This window comes from Myotis lucifugus, unplaced genomic scaffold (assembly GCF_000147115.1).
Source record: "Myotis lucifugus unplaced genomic scaffold, Myoluc2.0 scaffold_349, whole genome shotgun sequence".
Classification (NCBI taxonomy): domain Eukaryota; kingdom Metazoa; phylum Chordata; class Mammalia; order Chiroptera; family Vespertilionidae; genus Myotis; species Myotis lucifugus.
Window position 1 is genome coordinate 481528 of NW_005871397.1, and position 22719 is coordinate 504246.

The window sequence follows — 22719 nt, forward strand, 5'->3', positions numbered from 1 at the left end:
AAATTATTTTTGTTGTTACTTCATAACTGTAATGTTGCTACTGTTATGAATTGTAATGTAAATATCTGATATGCAGGATGATCTTAGGTGATCACTATGAAAGGGTCGCTCAACCGCCAAAGGGGTCGTGACCCCCAGGTTGAGAACCACTGCCTTAGAGGAAACAGACAGAAAATAAGTTCTTATGGGTAGAATTGGGTTTTATTTATTGGACTAAATTCCTTCTGAATAATCTTGCATGCACAGAAGAAAAAGAGCAAAGGTACCAGTTTTGAGTCTATTTTCAGGATTACAGGGTGTAAACTTAAGTAATGTGGTCAGTCTGTCTTTTCAACAAGAACTGAGACCTGCAGTACTCAGCAAAGGGAAGCTGCCTGATTGAGTTAATGTGGGGGAAAGGAGGACCCACATTCCAGGCACCATGATGGCTTTCTGTGCGAAACAAACTAGTTCAGCATCAAAAGGACTTAAGCAACTCGATGCAATTCAGGTTACACGCAGCAATTCCACTTGTTATGGGGAGGTGCCTGCTGATTGAAGATTAGCCCGCAGCAAGAGGGAAAACAAAAGTGTGGAGGAACTGGTCAAACAAGATCAAGGTTGTATTATTTGTTTAGCTGCGCACCATGGAGTAGCTGGGGCTGGATGAAGCAAGGACTCTCCATTGGGGCGCGGGATCTACTTGAACAACCTCAGCATAATTTACAGTCCAACGGAGGGAGGATTAACCACTTCCACCAGACACCTCTGTGTGTCCAGGGTCTCCGAAGGGCCGTGACTTCCGAATCATGAATGAGACATAAAGGGTGAGATCTAAAATATGTCGCTAAGCAGAAACACTTTCAGTTTTGCTACCAAGCAGACAAGAAAATGAGGTGACTTCAAAGTCACAAGTCCACTCATTGACTTTCATTCCCCCCAAACAGCAGATGCCACAACACAACAAACCAAGCCATGGAGTATGCTCCCCGCCCCCCATCCCACCCAATGAGATATACAGAGTAAATCCTACCAGTTTCTCAGCATCTTTAATATCTTCTCCAGAGACCTGTGAACCAAGTGAGGAGAAGATGTGAGCTCCCTGCCTCCAGGTTTCTGGCGCTCTGTGAAAGGCACTGTATCTCCTTCCCTGTGATTCCATAGCCATTCTGGGGGCTGAAACAGGGAAATGGCAGGCAGGCTAGTCAAGCATATGGTGGGTTTGCAAGGGACAGCTGTTAGTCATCAGGCATTGATGGATCATTTTCTCCCTTTGTTCCACCTTTTAATAAACTTCACAAGAAGCCTGGGCCCAGAGTAAGCATATCTACATGCACTTAGAGTAGTTTATCTAGCGCAATGATTTTTGGCCCTGGCTGCACATGATTTCACGTAAGAGGCTTTTTGAAATTACCATACCTGGGCCCCACCCCGGACCAGTTGAGTACAACATCTGAAGGTTGGATACGGGCAATTATTTGTTAAAAGCTCCCCAGATGATTTTAATATGCAGCCAGGGTTGAGAAACACAGATCTAATCTAAGACCCTACCTGTTCTAAGTCACATCCCAATTTCAAAGTCATTTTTTAAAAATTGCTAAAATGTAATATGCACACATTCTGTGGTTGTTTTCAATTTGTTGGGCAGATTTCAGCAACCTTGGAAATAAGGTACCTAACCTGGACCCGAGTAAAAGTGTCAAGTGCAAAAGCTGCCAATGGAAGAAGCAGCAGACAGGTGTCCTTTAGGAACGGGCCTGTCCTCAGGTAGGTGAACATTTGACTAGCAGTGGCTTAAGGAAATAGGGGCTCATTTGTCTCAAAGAACAAGAAGTCAGGAAGTAGGTGACTTAGAGTTGGTGTAGTGGCTGAGCAATCCCAGGAGGCAGCCAAGCTCTTTCCTTTCTCTGCTCTGTAGATAGGATTGCCAGATTTAACAGCAACAATAAAAACACAAGACACCCAGTTAAATTTGAATTTCAGACAAACAAATTTAGCATCAGTATGTCCCGTGCAATATTTGGAACATACAGAGTGCAATAAAGAATCTGACTCCATTCTGCACCACATCTGAGCAAGCTCATCAGACAGGCTGGGTGCCTCTTCCTTTGGTACCAGCTGGAAGTTCAAACCATGCAAGCCGCACCCAGCCCCTGCACCTCAGCCCCGCCCCTCATCACCACAAAACCCCAAGGCTGTCTCCCACCTGCTCTCTCCAGCTACTTTCAGATCTGCTGGGGAGCCTTCCCTGATGTCCTCAGAAACTCTCAAGATGTGAGTCACAGCGTCTCTCATACCCTCTTGGTATGTGTATGATGTCAACAGTCTCAACACTGGGGCCAAACGTGGGATGGGGGAAGAGGGGGTCCATCCATTTCTAAGGGTGACCCCAAGAGGAGAGGTGACCACACACACTAAAATATTGTTATTTATCTGAACTGTATCTTTAGCTGCACATCTGATATTGTATCTGGCAACACTACCTGTGGGCCTTCCTCTTCACACCTGTTTCCTCTGAGTCACAGGTGGGCACGCCAACTCCAGGTCTCCAAGCCATGCTCCAAGCAGGAAGGGATTTCCTTCTGGTGAGACTTGGCTTGTTATTGGGGAAGGCGAACACTCCTTGCCCAGGTGCTTCTGGCTGCATTTCACTATGTGGAACTTGCTGGTGTGGGTGTGCTTGTGGCAAGAGAGCGTAGAAAATTGAGTATTTTAACCTTCATAACAGGAAGAATGAGAGTAGTAGCTGACTCTTGCAAGATAAGCCCATAGCAACTACTAGAAAGTTGTCTGTGGCCTTATGTAATGGGTATAATGTCTTTGAAATACCTTCACCTACCCATAAGCCAGAGCTCCCCTCTCTGAATCCTGTTAGCCTTGGGGGCAGGGAATGGATGTAAATGTCCTCTGGGGTGAAAGGTGTGGTCCATATATCTGCACCTTTGACATCAGCTGGGAGCTGGTTAGAAATGCAGAATATGAGGTCCACTGTGGACCTACTGAATCAGAACCTGCGTTTTAACAAAGTCCCCAGGCGACTGTGCATAGATTACAGTTTGAGAAGAACTGGCCTGGTTCTCATATTTAAAAGGAGCTTTAAAACTACTGCCATAGATATTGTGATTTAAGTGGTCTAGAGTACAGCCTGGGGATCAGGATTTTGAAAAGCTCCCTATATTATACTAATAAGCAGTGAAGTTTGAGAACCTAGAACAGTGGTTCTCAACTCTGGGTGAGAATCACTTGGGGTAACTTGTTTTAACACCACCAATGCCTGTGTCCCCCTCAGAGCAGTTAAATCAGAATGGAAAGATGAGTGAAATGGTGGGACCTGAGCAATAGTACTTCCCTAAAGGCCTCACATCATTCTAGTTGGGAGGACCATGCCAGGAAGAGGAAGTAAAAAGCTAGCATCCTCTAGCCCAGTGGTTTTGAAAAGGGGGGCAGTGGTAAGTGGTATTATATGGGTTGAAGGTACCATTGAGACAGGAGGGCCAGGTGGATGCAGCAGTGAACAAAACAGACAAAAATACCTGACCTCATACATGTTTACAGTTGCTGGAGGAAGAGGGCAGACAATAGACCAAATAAATAAGTAGCCCTACATGATTTGTTATACAATGGGGCCTTGACTTACGAGTTTAATTCGTTCCGAGACCGAGCTCGTTAAGGAGCTCGTTAACTCAAATTACTCTATCAACTCAATGCAAAAAATCGGCAGAGAGACAGCTGGTATCTCAAAAAACTCGTTAGTTGGGACACTCGTAAGTCAAGGCCCCACTGTATCGTGTTGAGAGCAGAATCTACAAAAAAGGCAGACAGGGAATATTCATGGTGAGGGTACAATTTTAAATAGTGGTATTAGAGAAATCTCTCACAAAGAGGGTGACATTTGAGCAACAACCTGGAGGTGATGAGGAAGCAAACCATATAGATACCCAGGAAAAGGACTCCTGGTATAGAGAACAGCAGGTGCACAGGTCTTGAGATAAGAAGGTGTCTGTGGTTTGCAAGGGCTCGCATGGGCAAATCAGAGAGGAGCAAGAGATAAATGAGTATGTAGGTACAGGTGACAGCAGTAAACAGAGCATGCCACTCCAATCCAAGCAGATTCATCACCTGCACTTTGAGCTTTCCTAGAAAGCTTACCATAAAAGTCACCAAACTCATGCTTGGGTTGCAGGCTCAATCCCTGGTAGGAGGTGTGCAGGAGACAGCCAATCAACGATTCTCTCTCATCATTGATGTTTTTATCTCTCCCTCTCCCTTCCTCTCTGAAATCAATAAAAATATTTTAAGAAAGAAATTTAAAAATAAAAATGGTCCTCTGTGTGTGTGTGTGTCCATCCTACATATGATGGTGCATCCACATCTTTCATAATTTCTCCATATCCAAGTTCTTGCTGCTGTCAAATCCCCCTTCTCTGCTCTGCAGTACATCTCTAATATTTTCTTTTTTTATCATCCTAAATTACTTCAGTCTTCTCAAGTATTATTTATTTTAATTGTGCATATAACGTATTATTATGTTGACAACAAAGACTGGGGAGTGGGTGGGTAGACATTATATTGTAGCACAGCTCAAACAAGCAACTTGAAATTGAATACGAGTCACCCTTGCCCATAAAAGTCCTTTAGCCATTGTTATGGCCAAGACAATTCCACGTGTTGTTGAGGATGTGAAGCAGCTGGAACACTCATGCACTACTGCTGGTTATGAATCTGGTTGTATCCGCTTAGGAACACTGTTTGGCACTATTTACAAAAGCTGAACATACACATAATTGTTAGCCCTGCAATTCCACTCCTAGGTATACCTAACAGAAGTACATACATATTTTCACCAAAAGACATGTAGACGAATGTTCATAGCAGCACTGATCTATAGCCAAAAGTTGGAAACAACCCAAATATCCATCAAGAGTAGAGTAGATAAATAACCTGTAGTATAACTGTATAATGGAAGACTATACAGAGATGAAAATGAATGAAATACAACTACCTATATATAAGATAGATGGATCAAACAAACATATTAAGTGAAAGAAGCCAGGCACAAAGACTACAATGCCATAGGATTCTGTTTACAGAAAGTTTGTGTTGGAAACCAGGATATTGATTGCTGTTGGGGTAATGACTTGAACAGGGAATGAGAATGGATTCTGGAATTCTTGAATGTACCATTTCTTGATCTAGTGCTAGTTTCACAGATGTGCTCACTTTGTGAAAATTAAGCTGCATCCACAATGTGTGGACTTTATGTGTGGGAGCAAAGGGTCAACAGCAGTCCTGCACTGTTTTTCTCCCAGATCTAGACCTACCTGTCTGAGAGGACTTTAGGTTTGCCGTCACCCAGCACCAGTCCCGCGGATATGTCCCAAGATAAGGTAAATCTGGGTACCGGGGCCAGACATGTGTTTTGTAACCGTGAAACCTCTGATCTGTGAGACAGCACATGGGTTGGGAGGCTTGTGAACTGCACGCCTACATGACAGGTCGAAAACCAAGGGAAAGCTTCTTTGCATCAAGATGAACACCGCACGTCATGGCCTCATTGCCAGCAATCATACGCTCTCCTGGCAGATGAGGGGGGACCCGAGCATCCATGCACATGGAGAATCGATAGGCTTCCATTGGAACTAAGGGCCGTGCATACTCTTTTTCCTGTCCCGAATCTTTCTAAACAGCTAAGTAAACTTAGTGCTGGATTAAATACTATGGTGTCTTGTGAGTTTGATTGCCACTCAAACATGTCACCAATGCAGTGGTGGGACCATGTATTGTACTTCAATTCAAAGTTTACTAAACAGAAAACATGTTTTGGCTCTTCTTGCCAAAAGGCTATTTACCCTGATCATATCTTCTGCTTGGCCTCCAAGTTCATTCTGTTTTTCAGCTTCCCTCTCTCCTTTGACTTCCTGTCTTCTCCTTTTTTAGGGCTCTCATCTACCACCAACCTCTAAACTTCCTGTCCACTCATTATGCAGAACTGTTTAACTATTGAACAATCTCATCCTTAACCAGTCAAGCCACCCACAGAGAGCTCATGTCAATAACTAATACAAAGATCAGTTACAAAACAACTCCCTTCCAAAGGGAGTTGTCTAACTACTTCTTAAGCAAGATTTTTCTTTTGTTAGACAGGGAATGCTGACTCTCTGTCCATGGACATTCCAAATCCACACATTATCTGAGTCTCAGTTACATTCATGATTCCTGTTCCTAATTTGGTGTTTCAAACGTTTCTAAAATGTTAACACAAAAGGAATAGAACTTGCCTACCATCACCATAGATGCTCTTAGAAGTCCCTGCTGCCACCCTATGACTCCCAGGATAACTTACCTGTACCACCACTCTGCTCTGTGCCCTGTCTCCCTGCACGGCATTGATAATGACGGCAGATGCTCTGTGGGCACTCCCAGCATTTCAGTGTTCAGTATGTTGTTGTTTTCTTTTGAGGGGAGAGTGAGGACTGCTAAGCTTAGTAAAACCTGAGAAAGACACCTTACTGCCTATATTGGTACTACTTTATTTCCTGTTATAACATTAACCTCCCCTCCCTCTGCTTTTGCTGCTTAATAGTCTCATGGCCTCTTGAGCTACACTTTCACATTATTTTACTTGAACTATGGTCTCAGTAGTAGGAGCCCTCTGTCTTCCCTCCCCGTAGCAGAAGCGGTGATAATCTCAGAAATGGCACAGTGTCTCAGACAAACATGTCTGAGGGCCCCACTTGAGTTATCAAGATTCTTCTTGTGCCTGGTGTTTGATTATTTCAATGCACATTTATTGGATACTATTGATATTCAAAGATGTCGTTCTTAGAGTGGGCAAATATGATTTAAAATCACAACTACTGTCAGCCAGCAACTTAGAATCTAAAAAAATATATATAAAACAAGTTCCTTCAGAACCACGATGCAGGGCAGGATAGCATAAAAATAATGGGCTCCTGTTGTTAGACCCCACGGTAATGATACGCGTGCTTTCTATCATAACCTTCTTCGCATGGAACTTCTGAAGCACTCAGAATGATAAAGATCCGTTTCCAATCATTCCTACAAACAGTGCATGAGAAATTAAGATTTTATTATGATTGCTGGTTGCTTAATCATGAATTCAAAACCCTGGACTTCAGAAGTGAAGGAGCCTGATGTAACAATTGGTCATCTTATTTTTGCCTCCCTCTTGTTCTTGTGGAAAAACCAAGTCATCTTCTGGTAAGGTGCAGGAGGTACTTTTTATGACAAAATAAGACTTCTTAAGTTGTCCAATGTCACATGGACAAAGTGTGAAATCTTGGAATTGAAATTCAGGCTCTGAACTGCCCCTGACAATGGATGTTGGGTCCAAGTTCCTCTGTTATGGACTTGATTTCTTTGGACGCCAGGATTGGAAAAAGACATGAGCAGGCATAGGGAGACGGGTCATGCTTTATTGCAAACAAAGCAGACAACTGCCTGGTCAGCAGCACCTTATATACTCACTCAAACAAAAGAGGCCTCCTGCCAATTAGTGACATCTGTGCTACATGAACATAAGTAGGTTATATAAGGGTGCGCCTGCACAGTACAGTGATACTGCTGAGTCATTGCCTTTTCGCGTGCGTATGGCAAATGGGCCTTTAACATCCAGTGTCCTCTGGCCAGAGTCCCCACAATGGGTATTACTGGACAGGGAAATGTTACCAGGACCTGTACAAAGAAGAATGTGTGTTGTCTCCTACAACAATGTTTAAAACTGGAATATAAGAAACTGTCCCCAAAAGTATCAGGTATGTGCAAAAACAATTTATTAAATAACATAGGGAAGACTATACAGGACAGTTCCAGACTGCTCACAGGTGTGTGGTTTGTAAAATGAAGGCAAGTTTCTAGAAAGATCTGTGTAGATCCAAAGCATGAGATTCTGCAGGGGAGGCTCCTTTAGTCCATGACTTGGCAAAATTTATTTTCATCTTCTGTGCATGGTTGACTGAAGTAAAGAGTGTCACTCCTCTTCAGGAAATAAATTCCCTCCACCCTCAAAGAATCACGTTTCCACGTACCCTCAGGGGTTCTCAGGGCTATTCTTATAAATGTGATAGAGCATTTGTCCCATTTTCATAAATAGGGCATGAAGAATGAAGAGTTTAGAAGTCCCTCTCAAACATGTAGGAAATCTGTTGTCAGGATATTCTTAAATCTTATAAAACATTTGGGAAGCCTGTGATCTTGATAATGTTTCCAAGAGGCAGCAACTCTAAAGGAAGATATTCACTATCAGTGACCCTCACAGCTTTTCCTTTTGAGACAATTTGGCGACAAGATCTTCTGGGTTGGCATTCCACTCAAGTCACCAAGTTTCTGCAATCTCAGAGAGAACCCGCAGCAGCTCAGCAAACGTAGGCCGGCCTTTAGGTTTCTGGAAAAGAGAAGCAGAGGTGGTCAGCTCAGCTTCAGATTCACTCAGACCCCAGTTCCGGGACTTGCCAGCACGGACCTGGATCCAGGCTGGTTCTCCACAAACGGAAGAGAAAGACACCTCGGCTGTCCCACGGGGCGTGATTGGCAGTGGCGTGAGGTAGGATGTGAAAATGTAAGATAGAGGGCATTGCAAAGATAAAATGGCTGGAGCTGCAAATACTAGCCACGTGTGGCTATGTAAATTTCAACTAATTCAATTAAGTACATTTTGAAACTCAGTTTTCAGTCACCCCAGCCACTTTGCAAGTCTTCATGGCCAGGCATGGCCACCATGTTGGATAGCACAGACATAGCACATTTCCGTCATCACAGAAGGTTCTGTTGGCCAGCACTGCCCGAGATCGATCTGGATAATTTGATATGCATGAGGTAAGGGAAGAGTGGGGAAAGAGGGGGCATCTAGAGTACTAGGCTCCCACATGCAGTCCCAGTTATTTACTACACCTGATCCCCTGTTGAAAGAAGGATTTCAATCACAAAGCAAAAGACATGTTTTCATAAGGGACTTGGCAGGTCCTGGAGCACAAGCTGTGCTTTCTTCAGGCTTAGTTAGCAAAGTCCCTGGCCACGGGCCAAGGACTGGAGCATTTTCCTATGTCCCCGTGGGCTGTGGTTTGGCTTTGGCTCCATGAGGAAGAGGAGATGACCCTGTTGGCAAATGGAACTACTCATGGTAGCCCACATTCTCACCAAGGCATAGGCGGCAGGGTTAGTGGGGAGACAGACACCCTTAGTGGCTTTTGAACAATAAAAAAGAGCAAAGGAAGATGTGAGCTCATGCGAGAATCCTCCTTGAAATTCCAAGAATACATGGTGAAGGTTTGTAGGGGCTGAAGTTCCACAGTCACTAGAGACTATGAAATGTGTGTATCAATGCTATTATTATCATGTTGGATCTAGAGGCGCAAAAGTTGTAGGCAAAATCAACTTTGCAAACAAGTACATCAACATAACCAAAACAATGCTTTAATTCGTGTTCCAACTGTTATTTGAGACTGATGTCATTTACTTCCCCCTTCTTTGTCTCCTCCCCACAAAAATATAAAATTTCAATAGGTATTTTATTGTATGTATATGTATACATACATATCCTATATAATAAAAGCCTAATATGCTAAGTGTCTGGTCATCTGGTCGTCTGGTCGTCCATTCAACCAATCAAAGCATAATATGCTAATGATATGCTAAGGCTGCTCAACTGCTCGCTATGATGTGCACTGACCACCAGGAGGAAGATGCTCCAACAGGTAGGTGAGCTTGCTGCTGGGGTCTAGCTGATCGGGACTGAGCGAGATGGGCCAGACATGCCCTGGAGCCCTTTCATATTCCCTCCCTGGCTGGCCAACCTCCCATGTCCCTCCCCAGGCTGATCATACATCAGCGGGGTCCCTCGCCTGGCCTGCAGCCTCTCACAATCCGGAACCCCTAGGGGGATGTCAGAGAGCCGGTTTCAGCCCGATCCCGCAGGCCAGGCCAAGGGACGCCACTGGTGCATGAATTCATGCACTGAGTCTCTAGTACAATATATAATTCCTGAGCTATTTACAATGTTAATGCAAAGATGTTCTTGAGACAGCTGTTTGCTACTAAAAGCCTGCAAGATTCTTAGCAGATCAGTTAGTCATATGTAAAATATTTTCATATACCAGGTATCTTTATAAAATTAATACTTCACTGGGTGTGAACAACCACATCATTCTTGAAATATTGAATTTTTCAGTGTTTGTGGACTGGAGATCAAGTGGTTTCTTTTTCAGCCAGGAGGAAATTCCTCACCCAGCTGTGGTTTTTCTAAGCTGAAACTGTCAGCTGGAAAGAGAGGAGCTGTCAAAATCACTGGGGAGTCTGATGTGACAGGAGGGGTGTATTGAATCAATGCCCAGAAAAGACAGTAGTGAGACATAAACCCCTCTGGCTTTATTTTTAAGCTTGGCATTTCAAGAAAAAGAGAAATTGGGCTCCCTAAAGATCATTTCCTGAGAAGTTCCTGGCACCCTTTCTGCCTTCATTCTGTTCTGGTTTAATCTCTCTATCAAGAGTCCTGAGTGCACCAAGAGAGATGAAACCCACTATGTTTATCCTTGGAAAAGCAAGACAAATTAGTAGAGTGAAGTAAGTAAAAACGCCATCCTTCTCTCCCAAAGTGGAAGTTTAACAAACCTGATTCTACCTTCAGTTCCCACCCACCAGTTCCTAAAAGGTGTAAACCAGCTAATCACTGAGGCTTTACTAGCAAGAGTTTCTGCAGGAACCAATCACAGAAAGATAAGACTTGGAAAATATCCTGAATTCCTCAGATGAAAGGCCATTGTTAAAAACAGAATAGATTAATGACTTTGCAGTGGGAGTTTCAGAGAGAAATAGTGCTTCTGGCTCTCAGGGGTCATTACCAAGGAACAGACACCTTTTCCTGCCATGATGGGGTCCTGTGGTGAGGAATGTGATACATGGGTCTGCTCTCAGATGCTGGGGCTGCCAACCTTCACGGGAAAGTGAGGGACACTCACCTCATGCCAGCAGTGGTACATGACTTCATAGATGGACATTGGTGCCAGGCGAGGGCGGTACAGCCTGAAGCCTTTAGAAATGGCTTCCACAACTTGCAAATTTGACTTATTTTCAAAAGGCATTCTCCCTTCTGTAAAAACTTCCCACATCAAAACGCCTGCAAAGATAATGCACAAAAACCAGAGGGTAGAGAGAAATGGTTACTTAGAACTGAAAGAACTGCCTCAAACTATACGGCATTATCTTCCTCTTCCAGTCTTTGCATCATAATCACCCAGAATGAGAGCAGGTCCATCTAAGGATCGTGTGCATCTTAGTTTTAGGACAGGCCTGTAATCTGAGAATGTTCCAGTTGGAAACGATGCCTTTCCTTTCCCATTGGCCTTGTCTGCCTCCCTCTTGGAAGACATTGCTGCCAGCACTTTCCTTTATAAGTATTCTCATGTCCCCACCTTGAAATCAATAAACCTTTTTGCCATTGCATAGAAAACAACAAAATTGACTGAGGCCCTGCTGCCTGCTAAGACCAAGAGTTGACCAGCTAGCAGATGGCTTGCATCCCCCTCCAACACTGGAAGTTAGACTGCTGGGTTGAGCCGAAGACTACCTAGCAAGGGCTCTGAACATAAACAGGTGTTGATTGATTAATTGATTGATTCATGAAACTTCTTCGAGTCTCCCAATTTGAGTTTATTTAATAATTCACTTATTCTACAAATTTGTATTAGGTATTAAGAGGCCAGGCCTATGCTAGAGCCAGAGGGTTCTTAAGAATGACACCAGTCCAGGTGCTCAAGAACCGCACTTGTCCAAGGGGCTGAAGAGAGACAAGTGGGCAGGTAAAACTCCAGTTCTCATTGTTCTGCAGCCACTTAATGAGGCCCTTGGGTTGCTATCCATTTGTCTCAGGACATAACTCTCCAGTAGAGCTTAAAATGTCACCTGCCAAGACTACCACATGTCAGTGGAAAGGTAATGAGATCAATGATACAAGTTTAACCTTATTGTGACAATAAAATTCACACCCTGCTGAGGATATAGCTGTCCCTCCAAACCCAAGAAGCCATCCAGGAAAGTCTGGGTGAAAGAGAGTAGGTAACCACACATTTGTTGCCACTCTTTGAAAATCATTTAGAAGAACAGACTCCATTGGGCATGGGTCTACAGTGCCTCTTTCTCAGTGAAGAACAATACCCAATATAAATATGATTGACAGATCCCAAGGAGGCCTATGTCTAAATTCTACAAAATTTGATGGTAATGAAGGAAATTAAGGGATGTTGCTTAGCAGTTAGACATGAAGTTTATCAATTGCATTCGAAAGTCAATGACCTCATAAGATCAGTTTTCCGTACAAGTCTCTGTGGTGTGGACATGTCGGCTGAGTTTGTTTCCTAGATCAGAAGACTCGATACTCTCTTACGGTTTCACAGCAAGTGCTCAGTGGGAAAGGAAAAGATCCAATAGGCAGACTTATGTCAGAAGGTGAAGGACACCAGTTGCCGAAGACAGCCTGGGTGTGTTCAGAACACTTAAGACAGAAAGCACTGTTTTCCAATGCTGTTACGAAATCAAAATTTTAAGAGACTGGCCTATTTTATGACATAAAGCTCCATTAAAAGAACACTAAATTCACTCACCAAATGACCAGACATCAGATTTGCTGCTGTACTTGTTGAAATGGAAAACTTCCGGAGGGGACCACTTGACCGGGAACTTGGCTCCAGAAGAACTGATGTATTCATCATCCAAAACGTACCTAAGGCCATCAGATTGCAAAGCACATTGTGTTTCGTGTTATCTCCAAGTTCTGTTTACTTCAAGTCCCTTCTGTGAAGTCAGTTCTAGAAGACAACGTGTTTTACCCCCCAAAAGTTCTGCTTGCCCTCCCTTTTTGTTTTCAAAGTGGGAAAGCAGTCCTTAGAGCAGTGGTTCTCAACCTTCTGGCCCTTTAAATACAGTTCCTCATGTTGTGACCCAACCATAAAATTATTTTCGTTGCTACTTCATAACTGTAATGTTGCTACTGTTATGAATCATAATGTAAATATCTGATATGCAGGATGGTCTTAGGCGACCCTTGTGAAAGGGTCATTCGACCACCAAAGGGGTCGTGACCCACAGGTTGAGAACCGCTGCCTTAGAGTGTTTCTTTTCCAAGCCAAGCCTCAATTTTGTTTATTTTATTTGGGTCTCAAAAAACCATAGCCATTCTTCAGTCCAAAACATACCTTACTCATTATGCTAATTACAATAAAATCTGCAAAGAAGTGTGCTGAATGGTCTAACAACCAAGGTTATAAAAAAGGAAATAAAAATAAATATATAATAAAAAAGAAATTTACAGCTGAATGTCTTCTTTTGTTACTGCATATTTTTTTTGTGGGACAGAGAAGGGGGAAATAAAAGTATTTGAACATATTATATTTGAGGTGGAAAATTTCTAATGCATTAAAATGGCCCTATAGGGAAGTAAATCAGTAGTAGCTACCACCTCCTTTTAAAAATAATGAAGAAATTGAACCCTCTCTCTTTTTTGAGAATCCAAGAATCTCTTTTTTGGATATTTGCAGAAATATCCAAGAATGGGCATCTGGAGAGAAGAGAGGACAGCTAACATGTGCTATGTAGCCTCTTGTCTTGAGTATGTAGTATGGTATTTTTACATTTATCTATTAATGCTTCCCCACATTGCACTTCTTTTCCCCATATACTCTACCTCACCTCATCTTTAAGGTCTTTATTGAACCAGAAGTCATTCTACTAAAGGGAAAGAATGAATCATAGAAAACAAAAGGGAAAGAACAATTTTTCATAGCTTTTGAGTTTCCAGAGAAGGAGAAAGATGGAATTATTAACAAAATATTTGGGAGAATGGCTCATTTGGGAGAATAAGAGTGAGAACTACCCCCATCACCACCACCATCTGTCTCTCTAGAAAAGGCCCCTTGAGCCGGGAAGTAGGGTGGAAAAGGGAAAGGGAAGAAATATTAAACCTGAGTGTGTGGCTGAGGTAGAGAACTGACCCTGCGCCCTCCATGAGCTGCCCCAATCACAGAGCAGAGAAAGAAGACCCCACGTCACCACAATAGGTTAGTGGGATTCAAAAGCAAAACAGAACCTGTGCCTTCTTTCCCAGGTGGAGCCCAGGAGAGGCAGAAAGATCCAGAGAACAAAACGCTCTGGATGTGGGGAAATGGGGCCTTAGATAGCCCCCAGGAATGTCAGATGGGAAGGAGTCTTGCAGTCAGAAACTCAGGATGAGTCAGTGGCCACCTGTGTGGATGGCCAGCCAAGCACAAAACAAGAGGATGGTGACTGCAAGGAAGCCAGTGTCAGTGGACAATAGACAATAACAAGGAGCGGACAGGCCATCCCCCTACCAGTACTATGGCCCCAAGAAACACACAGAACTGGGATTTGGGCCCTGATGAGAGTCAAGGAGAAACCGTGAATTGACTGAAATTAAATTTCTAGCAACCTGGAGGAAAGGGTAAAAATAGAAACTGCAAGGAGTTATAAAGAATATGGTTAGATTTTTTATACTTTTGAGCTGTAGACTTAAAGTCAACTCCTATGGCAGATAATAGGGATGTATGATGATGTCATAGAAAAATCAGAACTGAGCAAACAAATTATTTTTTCTTTCAGAAATATAGATAGCTATATATATATATATATATATATATATATATATACACATACATATATATATATATATATATATTTCTTAATCTTACACATATAATGAGTAGACTGAGAATTACTTTTAATTTTAAGATATGTCACAGTTTTATTAATGATGATATATGAAAAGAGATCAGAATAGCCCACAGAGTCCATTTACCTCACAGTTAAAATCGGTGCATGTCCTAAAATTCAAAGTGGGTCAGCAGGCCATACAGCCACATTAACAGGGCGGAAAAAGCAAAGCCAACAACATCTTTCAGTTTGTCAATAGACGAATACAAGATTTTCTTTTATGAATAAACAATAGCAAAATATGTCATGTACCTTGTCATTCCGAAGTCTGAAATTTTTACTATACTTGTAGAACTGACCAAACAATTTCTTGCTGCCTATAAAAGAAGAAGAGAACCCGAGTTTGAATTTAAGTTTTGCTTTCGAGTTTCTACTCTCGTTTTCCTTCGTTTACTTGGGCCCCAGCCTACTTCTCTCTGTGGGCAGCCTGTTATTTTTATGGTGGCACCTGTGGGGGGTGTATATGATCTGGCATATCTGCCCTCATGTGGTAGATTTTAATAATTCTTCAGAGAAAGAACAAAAAAGTGAAAAGAAATTGTAATATTTTCTTTTTAAAGATTTTTTTTATATTTTTAAAAAGTATCCTCGATAAATATGAAGATTAACTCCATCTTAATGAGGAAATCCTCTTAAATAAAGATGGTAAACTATGACTCTTGACATAAAAAATAGTGTGTATTTTTAAATGTATCTTAAATAAAAAGAAGGCTCAATATACATGACAAATAAGGGATAGTCATTACATATCTTTGGGACATGTCATTGCTAATAAAAATTAAGAACTTGTATTTTAAAACTTACATCTCACTGAGTATAACTATTTACAATGATACTTTCACATTTCTTAATATTACCACAGTGAACTAAATATAGTGTTATATAATGCAGCGATGGTCTATCTGATGCCAAACAACCTATTTTCAGTCAACCTAATCAAGAAAATTATTATTTGGTTAGTTTGATAGAATTTTTCTCTTATCAAATTTTTGTGGTGTAGTTAGTCCTAAAATAAAAGCATCTTGGAATGGTTAAGTCAGAAGGAGCCAGATGGGAAGATGTTGACAAGGGCTGGCCATCCCAAAGACAGACCACAAGGCAGCCCTTGGCAGGGAAAGACTCCTTGTTGCTGATATATTTTAAGTGGCATCCAGGTGGATAAAAAAGAACACAAAGGAAGAAGAGATGAAGGATAGGAGAGTCTGCGAGAAGACCCCCTGGAGCAAAGAGAATGATCAGAACTGTCACCTGAGTTTTAAATTCTAACCCTTATCAGGAAAGACAAACCTGCAGAGTCTAGGAAGGTGAGCTAGGTGGAATGGATGCCAAATCCATCCACTCAAAAATCTGCTTGATAGCTACTTTGTGCTACTGGGGAATATGCCAGGAAGGATGCAAAAGAATGGTCCTGCTATGTAATAACGATAGTTAGCATTGCTGAGCTCTCCTCTGAGCCAAGCACTGAGTTAAGTGTTTATTCATATTAATTCATGTAACCCTCCCAATAAGCCCATATGAGGGAGGTGCTTAAATCACTACCACTTTGCTAGTTAACTAGCTTCTTAGCTGGTAAGAAACAGAGGCGAATTTCAACCCAGGCAGTCGAGCTCTGGAGCAGTGGTTCTCAATCTTGACTGCACAGGGGACTTTCCATGAAACGTTTCAAAAAATATTGATGGTTGGATTCCACTTTCAGAGATCCTGGTTTAATTGGTCTGGGTATGATCTGGGTATTGTGATGTTTTAAAAGCTCCTAGGCCTTGATCTCCAGGAGTTTAGAGTCTAGCTTTTGTGTAAACAATAAAAACAATTAGGAAGTAGAAATAATAAAATAATAAGTTCCATGCATTATAAGTCATGTAGGACAAGCAATGGTGTGCTGGGGCCAATGAAATTATGCCTCCTTTCTCTCTCTAAAATATTTCAGCTGGAATGATGAATAATATGGTCATTCTGGTCATGGTGATGGAAGTACAGCACTACCTCTAGGTGACAGTAGCGGGGATTTCTCACAGAATGCTCATCGGAGTTCTTTTGGGGCTTAGAAATTAGACATGGAAGGGCATAGAGGGAACAGTATGAATATCATGAACAAATAAGGAGTAGGTAGAAAATGTTTTTCAAGGGGAATAAGCAAAGCAGAAAAGCAAACTATTAACACTTGGGCAAGATAAGCCTTGACTCTATTTATTTATTTATTTATTTACTTACTTACTTACTTACTTACTTGGACTGTTCTGAACATTACAGAAGAGAATGGTTTAGTATTTCTAGTCCTCTCGTTAATGCCAGTAATGCTGATGCACTCCTGTTAGTAGAACCAAACCACCTCCACATGGGCGGACTCACCCCTGGGTGAGAACCACTGGAGCTTGCTCTTAGCTATTGTATCTCCAATGCCTGGCAGAGCTCTTGGCATTTACTTGGCATTTACTAGATACTCAATGCCTATTTGGTTGCTGGAAGGGAGGAAGGAAGGAAGGAAGGAAGGAAGGAAGGAAGGAAGGAAGGAAGGAAGGAAGGAAGGAGGAAGGAAGGAAGCGAGGGGGGAAGGGGAAAGAGTGAGAGAGGAAAGAAAAGTGAATTAGTTTTATAGCATGGTGGCTGATTAGTTTAAGGCATATTTAAGGTAGCACCTTACTTGGCTACAGCATCAACTGGGCAATTAAAAATAAAGCTACATTCTTAGAAGTGGGATCACTGGGTCAAATGGGAGTTCCATTTTTAGTGTGTTTTTTTTTCATAGTGGCTGCACCAGTCTGCATTCCACTAGCAGTGCACGAGGGTTCCTTTTTTTCCACATCCTCACCAGCACTTGTCCTTTGTTGATTTGTTGATGATAGCCATTCTGACAGGTGTGAGATGGTACCGCATTGTCGTTTTGATTTGCATCTCTTGGATGATTAGTGACTTTGAGCATGTTTTCATATGTCTCTTGGCCTTCCTTATGTCCTCTTTTGAAAAGTATCACCAATCAGAAAGGATATATGCACCCCTATGTTCATAGCAGCACAATTTACCATAACTAAGATTTGGAAACAGCTTAAGTGCCCATCAGCAGATGAGTGGATTAAAAACTATGGTACATCTACACAATGGAATACTATGCTGCGGTAAAAGATAAGAAATTCTTACCATTTGCAACAGCATGAATGGAACTGGAGAGCATTATGCTAAGTGAAATAAGCCAGTCAGAGAAAGATAAATATCACATGATCTCATTCATTTATGGAATATAATGAACAACATAAACTGATGAACAAAAATAGATCCAGAGACAGAGAAGCATCAATTAGACCCTCAAACCTCAGAAGGAAGGTGGAGGGGTGGGGGGGTAAGGGGGAGAGTTCAACCAAAGGACTTGTATGCATGCATATAAGCCTAACCAATGGACACACACACCAGGGGGTTGAGGGTATGAGTTGGGGGGGGGGGGCACTGGGGAGATAAGGACACATATGTAATACCTTAATCAATAAAGAAAAAAAAGACAATAAATAAATAAAGCTACACTTCTGAACAAATTGCATGAAGAAGAAAATGCTTTAGCATTAAGCCAGCGTATGCATTATTCAAAGTATCAAAAGTCCTAAATTGTCACGTCCTTCTGAACATAAGTATGCTACATAAAATAATCAGCGGAATTGCACCACACTTACTAAGTCCCTGTGAATGAAGCAGTTTCTCTCCAGATACTCCATCCCTTCGCATATGTCCTGGCACATGCTCAGCAGCATCTCCTTCCTGAGCTTCCCTTTCCTCTCCCTGAGGTAGTCCAGCAGGCAGCCATTCTCCATAAACTCCGTCACGATGTAGAGGGGCTTCTGCTGGATGCATACTCCATAGAGCTGGACCAGCCTCGAATGGGACAGCTTCCTGTGGCAGAAACACATGCACAGTGAACAGAGCCGTGTTGGCCTGGGGAAGCGTTTGGGCTCCCCTGGGGTGATTCATCATCTCTATAAAATTTCCTTCAGCGAGATATGATCAAAAGGAACCCAACCACAGAGGAAGCAGTGCAGTTTCCTGTCCACTGTCTGCGCTAAGAAAGTGGGATCCAGAGAGTAAGCAGGCTGCCTAAGTCACTGTAGATACAGACTATTACATGCCCCATAGTCTATGTTTTCTCCTTTCCATTTCGTATGCTTTTTGCTTCCTTATTACAGCTGCTCCTTGCCCAGATCTTGCAGAATTTCTGTTCTTTGAGTTTCAACCTTCTTAGCTGTAACTGCTCAGACAAAAAATTCTGGACAGACAGGAGGGACAAAAGAGTGATTGATGCATACAACAAGAAAATTGAATAATAAAAATGGTTTCAATTAAATTATATGTATATAACAAGGGCTAGGAGTTTAACTAAAAACCTTTATTGTCAATATTAATTACCCCTGGAGAAAAACACTTAGGGAGGCAAGAAGATTGGGGTGTTTGCAGTTTTTTTTACTTTATTCATTTCTGTGTAATATGAACTTTCAGTGTTAAAACTTTTCTTGCAAAATCTAAATTATTTTAGCATGAAGATATGATGATGTAGAAATAAAGAATAAAATGATATACAAGTTTAAAAGTTCTTTAAAAAAATTAAAATTACTATACATATATTTTTATGATTATAAATATTAGTTCATATATTTCCATATAATGTATTGCCACCAATAAGCTACACCCAGAAACACAAAGCCATAGTTCAACAACTACAATGAAGAATCCCTTAAAGGCAATGTAGTGCTGAAATGATTTAAAGAAAATGTAATGCCCCTAATCCAAAGAGCTGAATTCAAGTTTTATCTGCTATTGGCTGCCTGACCAGGCAACTTATTTAATCTTTGTTAACCTCACTTTTATTCACATGTGAAATGGAGATGATAAAACCTATCCTTCTTCCTTGTGAACAATAAATGAGATCACGTATGTGAATATATTATAAATAGTACTAGAGGCCCCGTGCACAAAATTCATGCACGGGTAGGGTCCCTAGGCCTGGCCAGTGATCAGGACCAATCAGGGCCTTCCTTCCTGGGCTGCAGGCCGCCGACCAGGGCCTTCCTTTTTTCCATGCCACCCCCTGGTGGTCAGCACATGTCATAGCGAGCGATCAAACTCCTGGTCTCCCGGTTGAACTCCCGAGGGGACACTTTGCATATTAGCCTTTTATATATATAGATAAACCAAGGTAAAAAATATGTAGGTAACTTTTTAATTTAATTAGCTTTTTATGGGCTTATGTTGTCTAAGGCGGAAAAGACTGGTTTTATTTCATTCTTCTAAATTACCTTTAGCACATGCTCTGGAAGCCTCATGCGTGTGGGCTCCCACATTAGGTTCCATCTCCATATATAGTGATTAAGAGCCCAGAAGAGATTTGAAGTTTTTCTTTTACTACAATAGAACAGCTACACAGGATGCTAACAATTTTGGTTAACAGCTACAAGATCTGGCCTATAGTAGTTGCCCAATAAGTGTTTGTTGATCATTATGTTAGTTAATTGAAGGTCATGGCTTTTGTGCCCAAACAGTTCATAGTTCTGATTTCAATTAGAAACTCTACCAATGTTTTGTTGTGGGACTGTAGTCAAATTAGGTTAAGTTTACAAAATTTCCTTTTTCTCATCTCTAATATTGGGATCTTAATGGACTACCTCATAGAATTGTGAGGATTCACTAACTCATTCAGCAATCCACAAATATATTTTGAACTACATGCTAGTCAACATTTTAGCCACTCACCAGGTTGTAGAAGAGAGATAAATAAGCTCCTATTATTACGGAGCTTACGTTCTAGTGAAGGGAAAACAAAACAAATATATATGAAGCTTTGGAGTAGTGACAAGGGCTTTGATGGAACTAGCACAAGGTGATATAGTAGAAAGCATTTGGGGATGGGTATGCCAATTACACAGGGTAATCAGGGAAGACTTCCTGAAGGAGGTGACATTCAAACCACACACTTATTAAAAGGAGGTAATGTGTATATTACCATGTAATATGCACATATACAATATAATAAGTATATTACCAAGCTGTATATGCTTGCCAGATAGAGCTCAATGTGTGTCAGCCCAAAATTTTTAAGATGAATGTATTTGCATTCCACAGTTAGAAGTCAGAAGGGAGCTCTTCCTGCCTCACTTAAAAAAAATTTGGAGCCCTGGCAAGTATGACTCAGTTGGTTGAGCGTCATCCCATGCACCAAAAGGCTGCCTGTTCAATTCCCAGTCAAGGCACATGCCCAGGTTGCTGGCTCAACCACCAGTAGAGGGTGTGCAGGAGGCAGTAGATGGATGTTTCTCCCTCCCTCGTCCTTCCTCTCTCTAAAATCAATAAAAACATTTTTTAAAAGTCAGGAAAATAATTGACTATGTGCAAATGTAAGAACACAGTATGTCTATCTGAACTGACTTAAAAATAAGCCCCTGGCCTCCTCATTCCTGCCTCTGTAAACCAGCAAGAGCTATTTCTATTCTCCACACTCCATGCATCTTCCATCACCCTCAAACTATCATCCTCAGAAATCCTGACTCCAAAAGCCCAGTAAGGCTTGAAACTTTCAAGAATCCCCTCTTCATGACATTAGACAACTCTAATTCTTTCTTGTTTGATAGGAATTGCAGTATGGCTTCAACTGTCCCTGACTTACATGTCTCCTATTTATTCTTTTCTTACTACCCCTATTTAATCCAACACACAGGAGCTTTTGGTCTCAGATACAGGAAAACCATATTTGGATGCAGTTAGTATCTGGGAGCGAAGGCCAATAGGGCAGCTGAGAGGCACAAAAACATCTTTGGGAAGCTGATGTCACTGGAAAATTGTGTTTATCATAAAACTTTCCTTGAAAATCATTTTGTTGTAAGTGGATGGAGAGAACAGTTTGATAGGACCCTTGGGGTTTGGGTTTTAGAGCCCCAAGAGGCAGTGTTGCTCTGCCTTCAAAGGAGAATGGGTCCAGTTAATCACCTCTGGTTTTTTGGTTTTCTGATTGGTTGGTTGGTTTTTTCTATTTCAGTCTGCAAGTTGGGAGAAGAATTAAATTGCTTTGGATAATAAAACAGAATCTAAGTAATCTGGGTAATCTGGGTTTTCTTCACCACATTGTTGTCCCTTTTAAGTAAATGTTGAACAAATACTTAAAGTTGATTTGATTTGTGTCACATTATCAATCTGTCCTGGCCCAGGCCAGTTTATAGACGTAAAACACAGCCACGGGTTCAGCTGAGTCAAAATGCTGATCTGTGAGGGTCTACAAAGAGCCACTTCTGTTAAAGCTCAGAATTCTTTTCTTTTCTTTCATTCAGTTTCATTAATTTTTTTTCTCAAGGTAAAATTTATTTTTATTTTTTTTAATCTTTATTTTTGAAAGTATTACATTAACCTCTGCCAGCCTGCTCCTGTCCCCCCTAAAGTTCAGAATTCTTATATCGTCTGAAAGCAAATACTTTATCCTTATCCTATATAATAAAAGCCTAATACGCAAATTGACTGAATGGTGGAATGACCGGTCGCTATGACGTGCACTTACCACCAGGGGGCAGAGGCTCAATGCAGAAGCTGCCCCCAGCCTTCAGGCCCCAGGCCAGCCAAGGCGGGATCTGCCAATTAGCCCGCCGGTTGCCCCACAGAGTGAGGCGACCAGCGGGGCATGGGGCCAGTGAGTGGGCAGTGCCAGGGCGGCCAAGGGGGGGTGCCAGTGGAGGCCCTCCAATTTCCCTGCTGGTTGCCCCACTTCGGCCCTGATCATTGACCAGGCCTAGGGACCCTACCCATGCACAAATTTTGTGCACCGGGCCTCTAGTATTACTATAAAGACAAAGTCAACATTTTTGCTTCTGAGAAAATGAACAAAAAATGCACTTATTAAGGCCTATTATTGAAGCGAACACACATTTTTGCCACTTTCCTAGATTATATCAATTAATCCACACATTGGTCCATTGAGGTAGGTATTACCATCCCCATTTTACAGGTGAGGAAATTGACAGGCTTGGAAAGGTGAACTGACTCATC

The 22719-nt window shown here is 41.8% G+C and overlaps 1 protein-coding gene across 1 annotated transcript in view; it reads right to left on the reverse strand.

Annotated features, from left to right (window-relative positions):
- Positions 1–7488: 7488 nt before the first annotated feature.
- The window catches only part of TXK (TXK tyrosine kinase), a 39242-nt gene continuing 24011 nt past the window's right edge, over positions 7489–22719 (reverse strand). The window contains exons 10-14 of the mRNA XM_006101273.3: positions 18375–18591; positions 14968–15032; positions 12594–12712; positions 10953–11110; positions 7489–8383 (exon numbers count right to left, since the gene is read on the reverse strand). Of these exons, the coding sequence (XP_006101335.1) occupies positions 8315–8383; positions 10953–11110; positions 12594–12712; positions 14968–15032; positions 18375–18591 (628 nt within the window). The 3' untranslated portion in view covers positions 7489–8314. The remainder of the gene's footprint in view (positions 8384–10952; positions 11111–12593; positions 12713–14967; positions 15033–18374; positions 18592–22719) is intronic.